Below are 20,676 nucleotides of genomic sequence, written 5' to 3' on the forward strand. Positions count from 1 at the left end.
GGCGCGCGGAGGAGGCCGGGGCGGCGCGGGTGGAGGCAGCTGGGGCTCCGCGGGGCGCGGGTCTCCTCCGGCCCGGGGGCTCGGTGCCGTCAGCGGGGGCGGAGGCAGTAGCTGCTGGGTCCGCGTCTCACGAAGCTCCTCCCAGAGCCCGCGGCCCCACCACAACTTCTGAACCCGGCTCCTGAGGTGTCCCCGGACCCTCAGCCGCCTCCGCCCGTCGGCACACCCCAGCTCTGCGCCCTCTTTCACATCCTCGCAGGACTCTTTCCCTCTTCTACCTGCTCCACCTTCCCAAATGGCTGGCACAGCAGCCCAGAAGTAGCCGGGAAGGATAATGGGGCTGAAAAACCATCTACCCCCACAAGGCCAGGTCACAGGGCACTGCAGCTGCCCCGAAGGTGCCCCCACCCTAGCCACAAGTCTCACTGCCTTTTGGGCGAGGCCCAGCCAACGCTTTCCCAACTCTTGCGGCTAGGGGCTCCCCTGGTCCACACTTCCTGCTGGTGCTTTGATTTCCCATGACCGGTTTTGTCCCTTCATGGCTCCAAGAAAGGAGTTCTCTGTTCTGTATCTTCAATAAAATGCACTGTGTTTCAGACATCGTGGTAGAATTTTTATTCTGGATTCCATGGTCATTATGGCAAACTAGTGGCATGAGGTAGGAGAGGCAAAATAAAAGTGGGCAAGTGTGCAAAGGAGGATGTGTGTGTACCTTCCATATAAACTGTGTCCTCACTAGCGTGGAGGATGTCACATAGAAGAAGAGAGGACGCACCTTAGGGCGATCACAGAAACTCTTAGCTAAGTAAACGTACAGCCACGAGGTAGCCAAATACACACCAGGCTAGAAAAACACAACATGCGACAATGCACAACTGCAGCTTCAACAGAGAATGTTCTAGCTCTACAGTGAAAAGCTTACTTGGAATAGTCTAAGTCAGAGAAAGGGAAGCACGGGGACTGTCTCAGGACAGCCAGCACTCAGAGAGGCTGTAGCCTCACTTCTCGAAAACAAACCCACCCACCATGGCTCCCTTTTCTCCACACCCTTGCCAACACTTCTTATCTCTCATCTTTTTGATAACAGCCACCCTATCTCACTGTGGTTTTGGTTTGCATTTCTCTGATGGTTAGTGATGTCGATCGCCTTGCATACTGTTGGTGGGAATGTGAATTGGTACAGCACAGCCATTAAGGAAAACAGTATGGAGGTCCCTCAAAAAATTAAAAACAGAACTACCATATGATCCCGCAATCCCACTTCTGGGTAAACAGTCAAAGAAAATTAAGTATGTTGAAGAGATATCTGCACCCCCATGTTTATTGCAGCATTACCCACAATAGCCAAGGTATGGAATCAACCTAAGTGTTGGGTAAAGAAATTTTGGTGTATATATATACACAATAGAATATTATTCAGCCATACTAAAGAAGAAAATCTTGCCATTTGCAACAACATGGATAGACCTGGAGGACATTATTATGCTAAGTGAAATAAGCCATAAACAGAAAGACAAATACTGTCTGATATCACTTGTATGTGGAGCCTAAAAAAGTGGAACTCATAGAAACAGAAGGGTGGTTGCCGGAGGTTGGGGGGGTGGGAGAAATGGGGACATGTTTGTCAAAGGGCACAAACTTTCAGTTATGATGAACAAGCTCTCTAAACGTGAAGAAAAAAAGCAAGCCCACTGTTGGCCACATATCTCTCCTAGGCGGCAATTGCAGCTCCGAGAGAGGTGCCTTTAGCTTAATGACAGAAGATAACTTTTGATTTGTATCAAACTTATCCAGAAATTGTCAAGTTCCTTTAAGTAGATGATGAGAGAAAACTTTTTCACATTTTTGGTATGATTTACAATATATCACAGGGTCATGTTTTCCTGCTCGAAATGACTTTCTAATTTGTTAAGGGAAGCTGGATGGGAAATATGGTTTGAGTTGTAGAAATATGCTTCTGTGCTAATATAATAATTGCTAAAATTGATGCTCTCTTGTTATTTGCGTGGCACTGTGCTAAGAACTTTTTATGAATTACCTCATCTAACCTTCACGGCCCTATGAGGTAGGCAGTGTTATTACCTACACTTTATAAATGAGGAAACTAAAGCACAGAGAGATGAATAAACTTATCCAGGGTCATATAACTAGTAAGGGGTGGAGCCAGGATTTAAACTCCAGCTGCCTAATTCCAAAGCCTTCCTGATTTCCCTGTAAAACAGAAAGAAACACAGTTCAGTGAGAAATTCTCAAGCTTTGGAACCAGGCTGCCTGGGTGTGATCTGGGCCCACCACTCACAAGCTGTGAGACTGTGGGCAGGCTGTTTGGCCACATCCCAACGCCCACCCAAACATGTCAGTAAAATGTGGTTGTACAGATGAAATGACGTCACCTGCTTAACTCCTGGCACACTGTAAGAGCTCAATAAAGGGTCTTTGCTAGTTATGGCCAATGTTTCAGAAACCTGCCTATTCTTTAAATGGAGAGAATAATAATAAGTCGTTAATTGCTTATGTTTGTATAGCACTCTAATCTCTCCCACTATGGGCAAGGTGAGACATGAACTGGGAATTTGCCACAGGTCCCATATTCCGCTCATGGACTTGCAATTCTGGTTCCCACCCCACCATTAACTAGCCCTATAACCTTGAGTCTGCCCTGTCTCCCTCTTTGATCTAACATATGGGAGCATCTTTGGCCCAGACAACCCTGTTCCTCTGCTGGCACCTCACTGTTTCTTTTGGAATTGAATCCAAGTCTAACCTGCAGCCTTATTTTCCTTTGGGTCTGCACCTGCCCAGCTTCTCTCTTTGCCTCAGAGACAGGAGAAAGCTGCTCGTTTTATAAATGGCTGTATCAATAGTCATGACTTCCAGCATGTTGGATGTAAGAGCCATAACATGCCTGGAACAATATTATCTCTGGACTTTAACCATGGGAATTTGCAGAGCTGCTCTGAGGCATCGTAAGGGCTTCCATGCAATATTCAGACCCAAGAGTACCTATTAGATTTGACGAGAAGGAGGAGACAGCCTGATCTTTAGTTTCTAGGGAGGCCCTGAGGTTCTAGTCAAAGGGATTTCAAAGGTGAGGTCCTGGCTGGCTTGGGGCCTGAGGAGGAGCTTAAGGCCTTAGTCGTTGCCCCAAACACCACCCTAACCCAGCGCTCAGGAGGATTCACCAGTGATGCTCCTGTGTGCTCGGCACTGCCTTCTCACCCCTGTATGCAGGGCCTGTTAGACATTGCAGGTGGAGCTCCCCCTATACTCATCTCTGCCAGGCTGCAGGAGTACAGAGGCACCTGGGAATTTCTCGCAGGTCTCCCTATTTTCTTTTGGATTGGGAGGGAGGATAACCAAGCCCTAGTTCTAGCGGTACCACCAACTTTTTCTGTAACTTTGACCAAGTTCCTTTGTCTGTAGCTATTTCAAAGGCACTGGGCTGATTTAGGCCACGTGTCTGGTTCTGACACTCTTATGCAGGGAGAAGAGTGGTCTGAGGGTACGGGAAGCCAAGGCCAGGAGTTTCTATTCAGTCCCAGGAGGCTGCTCTTCCTGATCTGGGTCACATCACTGCCTCTCTTCTGCCGATTACAAGTCAAAAAGCTCCCATATCAAGGAGATTAAAGGTCCTCATACCTACACCAGGGCTGCAGCTCTCCCCTCTGCCTGGGTGGGGGCTGGTGAGTGAGATGCTCCCTCCCTCCCTTCCACTGTCCCCACACCCCTGCCTCACCTCTGATATCCACCTCCAGACCCTGGGAGATGCTGGGTGAGGTGAGACATAGTTTTGCGCGGGCTGCCTCTGCAGGTCGCACCAGCAGCTTCTCTCGAACCCTGCTTCCCACTGTTGCCCGAGACTGATTGGGGTGGTTGATAATTGCTCCGGGCCTCACCCTCTTGGCAGCCCTGGGTTTCAGTACCTGGGAGACAGGCTGGGCAAGCTGTCTTCCCAATTTCCTTTTAAGGAGAAACTCACTGGTGGCAGGTGGAGAGATGGTGAGAGGGGGAAGAGGGCACATCACTCTCCAAGGACCCCATTTCCTCTTCAGTACACCTAGGTTCCAGGGTGTGAATGCCTTGGTTCAGATATCCATTCTACCGCCTTCATTCCTGTATTCTTGGACATGCTGCATAACATATCCTTCAAGGTTAGCTAGAGCCCAGCCTTTGCTTCTGTGAAAGCTTCTCCAGTTGCTTCTGTTTCTAAAATCTCTCATAGTACTCACAGGTCTCGATGCTGTAGCCATAGCCACACAATAAGACCAGTAATAATAGCAATCATTTAAAAATAGTTACTATCTTCAAGTGCTGTGCTATGTGCTTTAAACATCAGATGAGCAGGGTCCAGAGAACTCAGTAAGTAGTTCAGTCACAAAATTAGTCAGAGGTGGGGCTGTGCTTCACCTCCAGGCTGACTAATTCTGAGGCCCAAGCTCCTGGTTTTCCAAGACGTCCCTGTGCTGGTCTGCAGTGTCACTCAACTGGCCATGTCCGTGTTATTGTCCTACTTTACCCAGCAATTCCATAGGCACCTTTGGGGGAGAAAAGGGGCTCCTGGTCCATGAAGTTTCATCCCAACATCAAGGAGCTTCCTGTTTATTTAGTTAGCAATGGAGACATATGTGGAGGGGTTAATCATGCACCTCCTTTGTCACTGGGGTGGCAGTGAGTGGTGCAGAAAAGCATTGGTGAGAGAGGTGGGTTGCCATGGTCTAGAGTGTTCAGGGAAGGCTGGTGAGAGGTTGGGAGGATGAGCCCCACTTGTATGATTCCTTAGAGCTTACAAAGTTCTTGTCCATATTTGATCTCAGCAACTCATTACAGTCACCCTGTGAAGCTGGTATTCTTATTTTAGAGGCTGGGAAACTGAGGCTCAAAGAGTTAGGTGTCTAAGCTGTGGGGCTAGGAAGGGGCAGACCTAGGTTTCACAGCCAGATTTTAAGATGCCCAACCCAAGGATCTTTTCACCACACCACTGCTGCTTCCTGCCTGGGACCTCCTGTCCCTTCTCCATAACACTCCCGGTTTTCTCTGCCAGACCTCTGCCTCCTCTCCCTGCTTTGTTCTCTCTGCCTCTCCTGACTGAGAATCCTTGCCTTCAGGCAACTTTCTCACACTAAGCCATCCCATTCCCTAGCTTCTCTTCTCTTCCCTTCTTCTGGATCTACTGGTTCTCTTATCTTTCTGTGCTGGGGGCCAAGCACTGGCTTCCCTCTCCTACCAAGAGCTTCCCAAGGATGTTAGGGTTAGGATTAGAGACATGTAGACTGAAGGTGTCTAGAACTAGGGTGACCAGCTATTCTGACTTCCCCAGGACTGTCCTGGTTTAAGCATTGAAAATCTCGGGCAAAGCAGGACAGTTGTCATCCTACCAGGATCTGTGAGCAGCTCTGTTTATGTTTGTTTAAGGTATTATTGGATTCTGTGCTTTCTCCCATCTCACCTTATAGCACTGAATTCTTGAGAAATAGACGTTATGATTCTTTAAGTATCTGAGGCTTGCCAAGAGAAGCAAGGTTGGGAGGTAAAACCATCTCTTCTGTCTATAAGTTCCAGGCTCACTCTCCCTTCTACTCCAGTGTCTCTTGGAGATGACCCACTAAAACTTACTAAGCATGTTAAACAGAGGTAAATGATAAGAAGGTGTGGAAGCTTGAAGCTGCCCTCCTGGCCTCTCCCAGCCCTGGAAGGTCTTCTCACTGCTGCTCCCCGACACCCCTCTTGTTCCTTCCTACCATCTGCCCTTTCTCACCTCTATTGAAATTTCTGCCCCATCTTTTAGGGCAGCTGTGATTTCAGCCCCAACTTTAGCAAGAATATTTATTTATCATATGAACGCAAAGGAAAAAGACATTTAAAATACTAGAGAAAAGCCTCCCACAATCCCTAATAAATCAATTCACTTTCTGTGTTGCTTTTAAAGCTTGCCTTATTTGCATTCTGAATTTTCAATTTTCATAGCACAGATCCCACTGAGTATGCTGCTCCCTTCATTTAACATTGTATCACAAGCATTTTCCAGTTCTGCTACACATCTCCACAATGATCGTGACTTTAAATAATTACATCCAAGTGGGCAAGCCATCACTTAGCCTTTGTCTGAGGTTGGACCTTTAGGTTTTTTCTTTTTCTTTTAAAAATATTATTACATATTAGATGAAAGCCACAGCTATTTGAGTCCAGAGGGCAAATACGTGTTTTTATTGGCCGACGCCGATGCTCATTGAATGAGCTTCACCCCAGGCATGTTGTCTGGAACAGCCCTTCTCAGAGTGTGGGCACAGACCAGTGAAGGTACATGGGTGCTTTGTTACTGGTTCATGATAAATATAGAATTTAAGAGTAATCCTTTAGAAACTTTTTATTATTACTGTTATTGTTAGCAGTAGAATAATTTTATGTTGTTGAATCTAAAAATAGTGTTAGGGCTTGCATTTTGTATGTCTTCGTTTTTCTTTTTATCTCTTTTAAAATGCAATTTATTTTATTCTATTTACAAAAGTATTGTCTATAACAGATTGGAAATGATACAATGGAAAAAGAGATATTTTGGGATAGTTTGTCTCCTGGTCTAGAAGACAATATTAGCTAGTGGTATATGCTCAGCAAATCTACAGCTGCAGACCTCAGAAGCCAGAGGCTTACAGAGCAGCACACATTGTGGGTAACTTTGGGCAGTCTCTGAGCTTCCACTTACACTCAGTGACCACAATACCATGTTTCATGTGATAAAATTTGGGGTGCACGGGGTGGATGATAACAGTAGGGAGCAGAAGCAGAGTGTGAGGAGGTCAGAACAAAAATTTTGTCCCATCAGGACAATGCTATGACAGTGGGTGTCTCCACCCTTGTCCCAGCTGTGGTCCCGAGGTAGCTAGACACCCCCTAGCTTTGCCCCAGATCTCCCAGGCACACCTCAAAACAAACAACTCAGTGGTGCAGTTTCTTAGGAAGAGATCAATGATTTGGGGGGAAACTGTATAGGAGTTTCTAGCAACTAGATCCCAAGAGATTATTGCATTCTGATCTCTAAATGGCAAGAGATGAATGATAAATGATCAAGTTTGAGAAGTTTGTCTACAATGTAATTTCTGCAATTCATAGGTGTGAGGTTTTAAACAGATGTTGCTGGCAGGCAAACTAAACATTAATACTCCCCTCCCAGGATTCTGAAGGTGCCCAGCCCAGCAAATGCATGTATATATAGGGACTGAGCCAGATCTCTTCCACAGGAGTCATATCTCCTTCCCTTCCTGGTTTCTGCCTCTTTCCACCTGGGCCCTTTTTCTTGTCTGTTTCTCTTGATGCTCCAGCACCATGAGCCGCCAATTTAGTTCTCAGTCTGCATTTAGTTCAAGGAGCAAGCGGGTTTATAGTACTAGCGCTTCTGCAGGCCGTGGTGGTGGGAGCCGGGCTGTGGGGTCTGTGTGTCAGGCCCGAGGGAGGTGTGGTGGTGGTGGGTATGGGAGCTATGGAAGGGGGTTTGGCTCTAGGAGCCTCTACAATCTGGGTGGTAGTAAAAGCATTTCCGTTAGCCTAGTGGGGAGAAGTGCCAGTGGTTTCCGCCAGGGTGGGGGAGCAGGAGGAGGATTTGGAGGGGGTAGAGGCTTTGGGGGTGGTGGCTTTGGAGGTGGTGGTTTTGGAGGTGGTAGTTTTGGGGGTGGTGGCCATGGAGGAGGTGGTTTTGGGGGTGCCAGATTCGGGGCTAGCAATTTTGGGCTTGGGGGCTTTGGTCTTTCTTGTCCTCCGGGGGGCATCCAAGAGGTGACCATTAACCAGAGCCTCCTAGAGCCACTTCACCTGGAGGTGGACCCTGAAATTCAGAGAATCAAGACCCGGGAGCGAGAGCAGATTATGGTTCTCAACAACAAGTTTGCCTCCTTCATTGACAAGGTGAGTACCTCATGGGCAGGTAAAGTCTTTGGTCACTGACCAAATGGCCAAGAGAGCCACCTCTCACCACACTGTGCTATTTCAGTTTGATTGTGACATGACAATCACTTCCAGACGTGTGTGTCCTGGGACCTTAGGAAAGCATTTACCTCATTTAGGCTTCAATTTGTCTTTGTGGGGGGATTTATTTCTATCTTTTCCTTTTTGCTGGATAGCAAATAAGGGGTGTGAAACTACTCAATCGATACATGGTGTAATAACCTCATTCTCATTTATCATTATTTACTTCCCACCCACCCATCCATCCATCCATCCCATTTATCCATCCATCTATACACACACGCATTTATCCATACACATATACATACACACACATACTCACACATCCACCCATCTATCCACCCACCCATCTATCAGTCCACTCATCCATCCATCCACCCATTCAGCCCACAAGTACTTACTAACATATAATCTATGCCAGACACTGTGCCGGGTGCTACAGGGGTGACTAGGACACAGATCCTGCCCTCAAGGAGCCCCATATCTAAAGAAGAGAGAATTACAACAGTGTGAGGGAAGCATTTTAATAGGAGTAGTACTCTCTGGGCCATAGTACCTCAAAGGAAGATGCCATGAACTCTGCCTGCTGGGTTCCAGGTGGGCTTCACTGGGGACCCCAGGTCTGACCTCAGTGGAAGAAGAGTCAAGCAAGTTCCCAGGGAAGAGAGAATTTCCAGGTAGAAGGACCAGGAAGCATGAAAGTGTGACACCTTTAGGGAATTTCAAGTGATTAAAATGGATTTTAAATGGAGAAAGTGGCACAACAGAGGGAAGGGGGGTGTTGGAGATGTAGCTGCAGAGGCAGGGTAGGAGAAGCAGGCTGGGCAGGCTGTGGCAGAGCCTAGGTGAATGCTCCAGTAAGTGGGTGTCTCTGGGGGCTAAAGTCAAAGGGGTTGTTGGAGATGAAGCTGCAGAGGCAGGGTAGGAGAAGCAGGCTGGGTAGGCTGTGGCAGAGCCTAGGTGAATGCTCCAGTAAGTGGGTGTCTCTGGGGGCTAAAGTCAATAGCATACAGTGTAGGATTCTGTCTGAGTTCCTCTTTTAGCTGATTCAGGGCTAAGAAGGGGCTAGATAGAGCTATGGAAGCCCCTCTTCCTAGTTCCCCGAATAAACCTCAGATCAGGTCTGGTTTGGGCTCATATCACCAGGCAGAGGCTGGTGGAATAGCCATGGTAAAGACCTTCCTCCAGCATTGCCTTTGGCCAGACATGGAGGCCCACCAGCTGCCGGAGGCTCCCTGGAAAGTACTTTGCCTTCAGGGATGTGGTGGGAAGTACCACGAAGCACAGAGGCCCCTGCACACTCACTGATTTTCCCTCAGTCCTGACAGGAGTTCAGTGTTGAGGCCAGAGCTTGACCTGTGGTCTGACTGCAGAGGCCACTGTTAGGCTGCAGAGGTGGCCCCTGATATCCAGGTAAATGCTGGGGACAGGACAGAGTGTGTGAGCAGAAGGAGGAGGGATGAGTGTTGAGGGCCAGAGATAGCCAAAAAGGAGTTCAACAGAGCAAAGTGCTTCTGGCTACTTACGATCATCCTGGATGGGAAATTTGGCTGAATATCATCATATCTCAGGCACAGGGAAGGAGTGGAAGGGTTTGACTGGATCAAAGAGGTGAAGTCGAAGGACACACCACTGGGAGGTCAAGGGTGGGCCAAGGGAAGATCAGGGAAAACAGAGGGTTAGAGGTTAGTGAAATGACCACAGGCTGCTGCAACTGGTCTCCTGAGACTCTCATTTGATTATGGTTCCTGCTGTTAACAGGGCATCTGCCCAGTTTTATGGTGTGAGGCTGTGGGCAGAGGCCAAGGTGCAAGAAATCTTGGCATCCTATCCTTCCCTAAGAGCATGGCCTGTAGTGATCATGAGGAGAGGTTCCTCAGCCAGGTGGGCTCTGGCATGGATGGAAGGGAGGCTTCTAGTACAGTGACTTCTGATGCTAGTTTCCCAGCATTCACCTTTAACCCTATACAGCCTAATCTCAATGCCACAGCAGAGCCATCCTTTAAAAGCATGTCACATCACTCCTCCATTTGAATCCTCCATTGGCTTCTTGTCTCATTTGGAATAAAGCCAAAATCCTATAAGACCTTATATGATCTGTCCCTCCAACCCACAGCTGCTGCTAACCCCTGCCTCAAGTTTGTGAGAATTAGGCAACATTGCCCTCACGGGGTGGAAAAGATCTCAAACTGTAAGCTCTAGCGAGCAGCAAAGTGAGGGCTGGAAAACAGCGCCCCAAGGTACCAGCTCCCACCTGTCTACACTGACCCTGAGCTCCCACTCTGCCACCTCTCCTGCTCTCCAGCACAGTGCTGCATTCTTTCCATCCTCCAGCACCCCAAGCACAGGCCTGTCTCAGGGCCTTTGAACCTGCCATTCCCTCTGCTTGTAACTCTTCCCACCGGAGAGAGGCCCAGCTTCCTCCCTTCCTCCCTCACCTCCTGAAGGTCTTTGCTCAGATACCACCATTGCAGTGAGTCCTTCCCTGACCTTATTTACTTAAAGCAGCACCTGCCACCCCAGAATTCCTATCCCTGTGTTACTCTTCTCTATAGCTCCTATACCCATTTGATACACCACATATATTACATGTTCATTTCTTTATAGTCGTTTCTCTGAATAGAATGTAAATTCCTAGAAAGCAGGGATTTTGTCTATTTTATTTATTATTGAATCTCCTACACCCAGAATAGTGGCTGGCACATGATAATTGCTCAATAAATATATGTTAAATAAAACATTGGGTCAGCCCTTCAAGTGTCAGGCTTGGACCCTCAGAGAGGAGAATGGAGACAAAGGCTTTTTAGAACCAATGACAAGGGAATAGGTCTTCAGGAGGGAAAGGAAGGGTCCAGCTCCTCCCACTGGGACGCTGGGCTGGCCTTGCTCAGTGGACCTTTAGTCTTCCATGCCAGGGGTAGTGAGTGGCCTGGGTAGCCCACCCTAGCAGGGAATTCTAAAGCTTTTGCATCTCATGAGTTGTGATACTTATTGTCTTCTCTGTGTTGGGCACTGTGTGTCCATGGGTCCATTGTGTCTCTGGAGAACAAAGCAGATATGCACCTGCTTTCATGGGGTCACAATCCACCCGGGAGAGACAGATGCCCAAATACCACCAAATGACTGCAAATTTCAGTAGATGCTATAAAGGCAAAGAATGAGAGGTTACAAAGGGGAGCCCCATGGGACGCCACTTCAGTCGAGATCTAAAGGGTAAGTAGGAGTTCGCCAGGCAAAGAGTTGGGGAGACTTGGGGTGTTGAGGGCACTGGGAGGTCACTGTGGCAGGACAGTCATGAGCAGTAGGGAGAGGGCATGAGAGGCAGAGGGGTGGGCTGTGCTTTTTTCCGCTAGAAGCATGATGCTACATTCTGTCTGTGTTAATCTGAGCTTCCTCTGAGTTTTGCTGGTGGGACATAGCCCAGGAATGTTTTGGGGAACCTGGGGGAAACGCAATGGCTTTCAGTAAATTTTCTAGTGGTTAAATCACATGAACATGGCCTGGCACTCCTTGAAGCCAGCCTCTGCCCTTGCTGTTTGGGTGGCCTGGTGAGAACCACAGTGTCTTTTACTGAGCTCCTGAGATGTTGTGGTTGGGATACTTGGGTTAAACCCAGAGCCCCCAGAGTTGTGTAACTGCCCCCTCATTGTTTTACATAGACACTCCCTATGGCACCGTGAGATTTTTTATTTTTGTTCCCACAATGTCACTGCCATGAGCACAGGGCTGTGAATGAGTGTTGAATTGATTCTCCACTCCCTGGGAGTGCCACCACAGAGTAAAAATAGACAGTGGCAGGAATTTCCCACGAGGGTGTCGCGAGCTGTGCTGACAAGCCCATGAGAGCTGATTGCCTAATCTGTTGCTTTGATAAAGCCAGCAAAAATAAGCCATGTGAAATAGTATTCTCTTGTGAACATTTTCCAGCCTACAGTCAGAATCCAAAGGGAATTAACATGGGCTGGCCTCTCAGATGGTCAGAGTTCCTTCTCTCCTCAATCACAATCCATTTCAACCACAAAGAGAAAGAAACTTGGATGTGTTAGTGCTTCAGATGTTCCAGAATACCATTTCCTTATGTTGGCCTGGATAAATTGAATGTGGAGGGTGGGAGCTCTATGATGTAAATGGTTGTAGCTAAAGGAAACAAGGCATTCAGTTGGAGGTAATCTACCTTCAAAAGCAGAGTGTTAATTTTAGGCACGTTGACCTTACAGTCATTGGTCAACAGTCAGAAATGACATTGCCTTCTGTGTGTCCTGGTCCTAGAGAAAGGGAAGCTCTCCGACCCCTAGAAGAGCCATCCTGATTCTCTAAGTTCTGGATATGCTGTGGGGCTGCTCATTCCCTACCCATGGGGAAGCTGCTCCAACCCATAGCTTGGGGTGGATTGGGGTCTCTCGCTCTTAGGTGCGATTCCTGGAGCAGCAGAACCAGGTGCTACAAACGAAATGGGAGCTGCTGCAGCAGGTGAACACTTCAACTCGGACCAACAACGTGGAACCCATCTTTGAGAACTACATTAGTCAGCTGCAGAAGCAGGTGGATTTTCTAAAATGGGAGCTGCTGCAGCAGGTGAACACTTCAACTCGGACGAACAACGTGGAACCCATCTTTGAGAACTACATTAGTCAGCTGCAGAAGCAGGTGGATTTTCTCAATGCAGAACAGATGCGCCAGAACTTGGAGGTCAGGAGCATGCAGGATGTTGTGGAGGATTACAAGACCAAGTGAGGTTCCAGGCGGGGCAAAGGGGTTGGGGGGAAGCATGGCAAGGATTCACAAGGGCAAGACATTCTGCCTCAGTTATTATGTGTAAGGGGCGGGACCAGGGCCACTAGGTGCAGTCATGCAGACTCCACACTGCATAACTGCGGGGGGTGCCATTTTGCATGTGGCAGCCCTAATAGGATGGTATTGACAGTCAGCTCTCAATTGTATTGAACAGGGAGGGCAGGATAGCTTCATGGGCATTGGAGCCAAATAAGCCTGAGTTCCAGTGTGGGCTGTGCCCCTTACTAGGTGCCTACAAGTTCATCTCTTTAAGTCTTTAGCTTTCACATTAGTAAAGTGGGAGGTAGTAAGTACTTTCCTTGTTGGATTGTTGTGATAGGTAGATCTGTGGTTCTCAAATTTTGGTGTGCATCAGCTTGCTGAAATCAGATTTCTGAACCTACCCCCAGAGTTTCTGATTCAGTGGGTCTGGGATGGGGCATGAGTGTTGGCATTTCTAACATGTTTCCAAGTGACCAAGTGATGCTGATGCTGGTAGATTGGGGACCACACTTTGAAAACTGGTGGTTTAGATGGGATTATGCTTAATAAGTCATTAGCACTGTGCCTGCACACACTAAACACTCAGTGAGCTCTAGCTATTATACCATTAATAATGATGGTAGGGGTGACAGGTGTCCAATTCCATATCAGCTGCTCCTGCGCTGTGCAGGCAACCAAGCAGCTTCTCCCTCACTTTTCCTCCCCATGAGGGATGTAGGGTGTTTTTGTTAAGACCACCTTAACGTGCTTACCATGTTGTGCCAGAGGAGGGTTGAGTGTGTGTGAGTCACAGGAAAATTGAAATTCACATTGGAGGTGTTGGGGGGCAGAACTGTAGGTGAAGTATTTTTCCCTTTGAAAATTTTAGTAAAAGTGGTTGTTACTTTATGTTCTCAATTGAAAAAAATGATAGAGTTTGACACATTTACAAAGGTAAAATATCAACACAAAAATGGGCTCTTTGTTGGCATTCTGTGTGGCTCTGGACTTTCCATGTTGGGTTACTGTCCCCTCTGTTGGCTTGGAGAGCCAGGAACTGGCTCCAGCTGCTCATCAGTGAGAGCACCAGGCTTTTGTCAGGGGACAGTCATGAGCAGGGCTCTTTGAGAGCAGGACATAAGGATTTTGGGAAGTCCGAGCTTTCTGCTGTGAGGATAAACTTCAGGGTGCCAAGGTCACCCCTGCAGTCTGTCTGTGCTTCTTGACTCCCCCCACAGGTATGAGGATGAAATCAACAAGAGGACCAGCAGTGAGAATGACTTTATCGTTCTGAAGAAGGTGAGGGAAAGGGGAGTCCCCAGGGGGCTGTTGACCTAGGAGGATGGGCACAGTAAGGAATCCCTATGGGATGCTCCATGACATGGACATGGGCACTTCTGGGGCCAGCGTGTTGTGTGTGTTACCCAAATGTGGGGCCCTTGCATTGAGGGGTAAGTCTGAAACTGACGCTGATATGACTAATTATAAATCCTTGAGTTCTTCTCTCTCCAGGGCCCTGAAAGTGCAACTAAATTAACTGACAGCTCTTGAGCATCAGTTGTGTGGTGGGATGCTCCATGACATGGACATGGGCACTTCTGGGGCCAGTGTGTTGTGTGTGTTGCCCAAATGTGGGGCCCTTGCACTGAGGGGTAAGTCTGAAACTGACGCTGATATGACTAATTATGAATCCTTGAGTTCTTATCTCTCCAGGGCCCTGAAAGTGCAACTAAATTAACTGACAGCTCTTGAGCATCAGTTGTGTGGCCTTGGGACCTGGGGAAGGACCTGGGATGCTTTGCTGTGTGGGAGTTGTTGTCACCCCTACTTCTGGCTAGGAAAGCCAGAGTCTGCAGTTCCCTCATTTGAGTGAGGCAATGAATTTTCAGGCAAGAAAATAAACCCAGAGAGGTTTTGCCACCTGCCTGGGCCACCACTGAGCTGGTGGCAGTTAATGCCTAGGCAATAAAGCCAAACTGTCTTTGCTTGCTGTTCAGGACGTGGACGCTGCTTATATCAACAAAATGAACCTGCAGTCCAGGGTGGACACTCTGTCTGGGGAGGTCAATTTCCTGCAATATTTATTCATGACGGTGAGCTCAGCCCTTATGTGAAACCCCTTTCTTTTCTGGTGTCTCACAAGGAGGATGGGCTGTAAGAGGGGGAGGCCTGAAACCCAACAATTACTTGTATCGTCGCTCTCTTATTTCTAAAGTAAAACGTGCTTGTTACCGAAATTTTAGAAATTACGGGTAAAGATTACCCATATCTCACTACCACTATTAATATGTTAGTATATTTTCTACCAATTCATTGTAGCTAACATTTATTGAGAACGCATATTTATTGGGACTCATCTCCCCAGTCACCCCACCTCTGGCCTGGAGTCAGCCATCCCCTCAATCCCCAACCCTCAGGATTCCGGGTGGGGGCAGTGGAGATTGGGGGCAGGGATAATCCTGAGAGAGGAAAAAGTGACGATGTCCCTGCTTCGTGGCTCCCAGTCTGTCTGGAAATGAGGTTAACACCAGGACCAAAACATAGGAGCAAAACCAACCAGAAATCCTCATTAATTCGGGGGAGTTGATAGGGCTATTAGAGGACTCTGTAGGAGATGACACTGGATTGTAAAGGGAGTGAAGACACAGTGCAGCGGTGACAGATAATGTACTCCTCCAGCCCTTGTCCTCCTACTGTTCGTGTTTAACTTGGGGGTACCTGCTCTGGGCCAGATGATTTACTTACGTTATGGGTATCTTCACTCTACAGATGAGGAAACCGAGGTGCTGAGATATTAAATGACTTGCTCAGTCATCCAAGTAGTCATTGGTAGAGCCAGGACTCAAAAGCGAGTCTGAGTGGCTCCACGGTAGGAGTCCTTTCCGTTGCCTCTGAGAGCTCATGTGGGTTCCAGGAGCAGTCTGCCTGTCAGAGGTCCCTCTGAGGGTGGTGGCCAACCCAGAGCAAGGCAGGGATAGAGGACAAGGAGAGGTGTAAGGGGAGTGGGGGTGGTGTCTGTAAAGCTCGAGTTCAGGCTCCTTTCTTCTCCCTGGAGGCTAAGTGTGGGTCCCTATTATTTTCAGTTGAGGCAGTTAAGACTCTCCCCATTACCTCTCCTTGCACACAACAATTCAAAGAACTTTTCCCCAAGAATCCCATCTGGCCCAGGTTTCTGGCTTCCCCAGAGAGCCTTGAGGGAGCAGCAGAGGGAAACTGAAGCCCCGGGAGGAGAGTGGAAGGAATCAGCCTGTGCTCCCTGCTTCTCAGGAGCTGTCCCAGATGCAGACCCACATCAGTGACACCAATGTCATCCTGTCCATGGACAACAACCGCTTCCTGGACCTGGACAGCATCATCGACGCAGTGCGGACCCAGTATGAGCTGATTGCACAGAGGAGCAAGGACGAGGCTGAGGCACTGTACCAGACTAAGGTGAGTGCTGCCCTTGGACTTGGCACCAAAAGAGAAATGGATACCTAACAGAACTTGTATTGTCGTTCTCTTATTTCTAAAGTAAAATGTGCTTGTTACTGAAATTTAAGAAATTATGGGTAAAGACTACCCGTATTTCACTACCACTATTAGTATGTTGGCATATTTTCTACCAGTTCTTTGTAGCTAACATTTATTGAGAACTCATATGTTCCAGGCACCACACCAAGTGCTTTAAGTATTTTATTTCATTTAATCCTTACATCAGCCCAAGGAGGTAAGGATTATTATCCTCATTTTTCAAATAATACAATGTGAGATTACCTAATTTCCTGAAGGTCTCATAGCTAATAAATGGTAGAGCCAGAACTTAATTAAACTCGGGTATGCTGTCTACAAACCCATGCTTTGTTCTGTAATGGTATCTATTAAACTATTGTTCTGTACTTTTTAATTTATCACTTATGAATAACTTTCTGTGACAGTAAATAGTCTGCATCATTTTTAACAGTGTGATATTTCATTGTGATTATATCCTTATTTATTAGATAAGCATGCTTGTAGCTAAGTCATTGGGCACATCTTTGATACTTCTTTATCATAAATTGATCTGGACCTTTTTATTTTTTTTTATTTTTTTTTTATTTTTATTTATTTATTTTTTTGTCTTTTTTGTCTTTTTTCCGTGTCCGGCAACGGGTCGCAACCCTCAGTGTTGCCGATGGTGAAGACTCTGTAGTTGAAGGGACAAAGGCTGATAGCCCAGTCACTAAATTTTGAACAACTGACACTTGATGATCTGCTTTGTGAATTACTTGTGACTAACTCCAATCCTGGCTGACCTCTGTCCCACTGTCCTGCAGACAGGTTTTCTGGGATGGAATGGATTTCAGCATTGAACGTGGGAGGCAGGTAGTCAAGAGTGAAAACATCAGGATGCAGAGATTCCCTTGAGTCAACTCCCCTCCCAGCCCCCCTTTAAAACCATGTCCTCTAGGTAGAGTTCTGATCGATGGGCCAAGGTAGACACAGTAACTGAAATAGAGAGGAAAATGTCAATGAACTTGGAGCATGCTGAAGGCCTCTGAGGACATAAAGTTTTGACTGCTAGGGAAATCATCCTGGAAAAGTGTAGGGAGGAATAGGGTGGGGTGGAAAAAGAGAAGGGTCTCAGTGTGGGTAAGGGTCAGTGAGAAGGCTTAGGTGTGTGAAAAAGAAGGCAAAATGGGCTTCAAGAAACAGGTTTGTCTGGCTGGGATGTGAGCTTGCCCAGAGACTGGTGGAATGAGGGAGGCTTGGTGTGGGTGTGGGTGTGTATTTGGCCAGGGTATGGGGGGCATAGCTCTAGGTGGGCTTACTCTGGGAACCTCCCTGGGGAGAGCAGCACAGACCCCTTCCCTCCTGGAGGGGCTTGTGGTGAGCAGCAAGTGCTGACCTTGACGCTGCCTTTGACCTTTAGTACCAGGAGCTCCAGATCACAGCAGGGAGACATGGAGATGACCTGAAAAACAGCAAGATGGAGATTTCCGAGCTCAACCGCACAATCCAGAGGCTTCAGGCAGAGATCAGCAATGTCAAGAAGCAGGTGGGACGGGTGCTCAGGGTGGGCTGACCAGATGCACCACCTCCCACAATGCCCTGCCAGATTGGGCTCCAGAAACTCAACCTGCACACTGTTCTCCAACTGTCTCTGGAGCAGATTGAACAGATGCACTCGGCCATTTCGGGTGCAGAGGAGAGAGGAGAGCAGGCCATCCAGGATGCACGGCAGAAGCTGCAGTACATGGAGGAGGCCCTGCAGCAGTCCAAGGAGGAGCTGGCCCGGCTGCTGCGTGACTACCAGGCGATGCTGGGGGCCAAGCTATCCCTGGATGTGGAGATCGCCACCTACCGCAAGCTGCTGGAGGGCGAGGAGAGCAGGTGGGTCTGGCAGCCATGTCTCTGGAGCCAAAGCTGAGGATGCACCCACGGAGCAGTGGGACCGAGTAACTGGAGAGAAGCTTTTCTGGAAGATCAGTACCTCGGGGTGAGCAGGACCATTTAAATTAGAAGCAGAGGATGCGTGAATTGGCAGAGTAGAGAGGTGTTGCTATCATTCCCCCGCCTCCAAGCAGAATGTCTCCATACCCCAACCGAAGCCATCACAGCCAGGTGGTGACCTCCAGTGCTAACAAGTTCCGTGAAAATCCCGCAACCCCTCTGGCCCCACCTGCTCCCTGACCTCTGCCCATGCATACACTTTTCCCTAAGGCTTGGGAACAACTCTCCCTTCACACCTATGTCTCTGCTCCTGCTGTCTTCAGGCCCCTGCCTTCTTTCCTCTGGCTCTGTGGGTCTGGCTGATGCATGTGCTTTGGTTTTGTAGGATGTCAGGAGAGCTGCAGAACCATGTGAACATCTGTAAGTAGCAGAGTCCAGATACAGAGTCTGTCTGGTTGGTGCTGGGCAGAGGGAGGGTCGGGGAGGGTGGCCAAGTGACCGGGAGGGAACTGGCAGTCTGGCATTTTAGCTTCTAGTCCCATACAGTGAACACCAAAGTAAGCAAACATAACCACAAATCCAGGAATGATTCGTTGAGACAAATGGTTATGATTTCAGGTCTGCTTATCTTAACTTTTATGCCACCCTAACAATCAGCCCTGGCTGGAGCTATTTAGGGTATATATTCAATAAACAATGAAAATGTGTTACTTAAAGGAGCCCTGACATCCCTCTGTAGTAGGAAGAGTACTTTTTAAGTGGGAATACTTTCGGGCGCTACCGGTGATCAGGGATGTAAGGAGTTGCAGGTGCAGGGGTGGGTGCGCGGTGGGGCCCCTGCCGGGTTCTCCTGACCTGTGTGCGCCGCCCTCTCCCCCACAGCGGTGCACAGCAGCCAGGTGAACATCGGCGGCGGCGGCGGCGGCGGCGGCGGCGGCGGCGGCGGCGGCGGCGGCGGCGGCGGCGGCGGCGGCGGCGGCGGCGGCGGCGGCGGCGGCGGCGGCGGCGGCGGCGGCGGCGGCGGCGGCGGCGGCGGCGGCGGCGGCGGCGGCGGCGGCGGCGGCGGCGGCGGCGGCGGCGGCGGCGGCGGCGGCGGCGGCGGCGGCGGCGGCGGCGGCGGCGGCGGCGGCGGCGGCGGCGGCGGCGGCGGCGGCGGCGGCGGCGGCGGCGGCGGCGGCGGCGGCGGCGGCGGCGGCGGCGGCGGCGGCGGCGGCGGCGGCGGCGGCGGCGGCGGCGGCGGCGGCGGCGGCGGCGGCGGCGGCGGCGGCGGCGGCGGCGGCGGCGGCGGCGGCGGCGGCGGCGGCGGCGGAAGTTACGGGGGAGGGGGCTCCCCAGGGGGCCGTGGAGGTGGTTACGGGAGCGGCAGCGGCTGGAGCTACGGAGCAAGCAGCAGAAGCGGCGGCGGCTCGTCGCGCGTGCAGATCATCCAGACTTCCACCAACACCTCCCACAAGCGAATCCTGGAGTAGAGGCCACCCTCCTGCGACGCCGCACCAATCTCTCCTGTCCCGCGCACCCTGCTCCCCCCGCCCCACGCCCTGCCTGCCTCCCTCTCGCTTACCTTCTGATGGATCTCGACAGTTTTGCCAATAAATCCGAGTCTAGGTGGGGACGCAGGGTGGAGAAGCCCAAAGGGCAGCTCTCTCGTTGGAGGGCACTCAGCCACATTCTCACTCAGACTCCGCTCCTCTGGCCCTGCTCCCGTCCCTGGGGACATCCAGGGGCCTACTTTTGCTGCGGGGAAAGAGAGGCTTAGAGCATCTAAGAGGAGGATAATCAGAGTTGATGTCTCCACCCTGTACTCCCTTTCCTGCACTCTGTGAACAATAATCCACCAGGGCGCTCACCAAATGATCCCTTCCGGCAAGTAGCTGGTTGCAAGGCAACTAGCTTGGACAGGGGAACCTCCGCACCAGGGGACAGTCCCTGCCTCTTGGTTTGCAGCCTGTTACTTTTATGTTGATGGAGAGTGTAGATTTGCTTCCTACTCAGATGCCTGTAAGTCATGTCTGTTCTGATTCTGAATCTCTGCCTGGAGAAGCATCGTCCCCTGGGTTAACAGACCAAGGTGGGATTATTTCAGAGGGCACGGGGGCATGAGTACTTATCCAAAGGGAGGACTGTTCTTAGCAGTGGATGGAGGAGTGGATGGACAATCAAGTTCTGCTTTTGTCCTGTACCCTCCCGACAGCTCCATCCTTTGGAAGGCTGAACCTTCCTCAACTCTGCTCCATAACGACCCTACCAAGAATCACTCAGCTGGCTGGGCACATGCAGTCTAGCCCTGCTCCATCCAGGTGCCCAGGCCTGAGTGGTCCGAGAATCTGATTTGGGTCTTGGAAGGGTTCCAATCCTAAGCCAGTTTGGAAGCTGCTGTTTTTTGCAAGGCAGTATACTGCTCTTTCCAGACCTCATAAGTCCTTTCTACCTCTGTTCTCTGTGGCTCTGAGCATTTGTGAGAATTTGACTCCTAATTTTGGGTCTTACGTAAGATGCTTGAGATGTGCTGGAGGGAGCAGGAAGGGGGAAATATCAGCCAAGTGATGCGCCTTG

The 20,676-nt window shown here is 49.5% G+C and overlaps 1 protein-coding gene across 1 annotated transcript; it reads left to right on the forward strand.

Moving 5' to 3' along the window:
- The first annotated feature begins 7,320 nt into the window (after positions 1-7,320).
- KRT77 (keratin 77) lies at positions 7,321-19,592 on the forward strand. Its single transcript, XM_008593305.1, has 12 exons — positions 7,321-7,648; positions 7,679-7,896; positions 12,367-12,426; positions 12,532-12,686; positions 13,950-14,010; positions 14,709-14,804; positions 15,979-16,143; positions 17,603-17,728; positions 17,843-18,063; positions 18,509-18,543; positions 19,006-19,182; positions 19,495-19,592. Exons 1-12 carry the CDS (start codon positions 7,321-7,323, stop codon positions 19,590-19,592), a joined length of 1,740 nt encoding a protein of 579 aa, XP_008591527.1.
- Positions 19,593-20,676: the final 1,084 nt, after the last annotated feature.

The sequence above is a fragment of the Galeopterus variegatus genome, unplaced genomic scaffold (genome assembly GCF_000696425.1).
Source record: "Galeopterus variegatus unplaced genomic scaffold, G_variegatus-3.0.2 Scaffold8980, whole genome shotgun sequence".
NCBI lineage: Eukaryota > Metazoa > Chordata > Mammalia > Dermoptera > Cynocephalidae > Galeopterus > Galeopterus variegatus.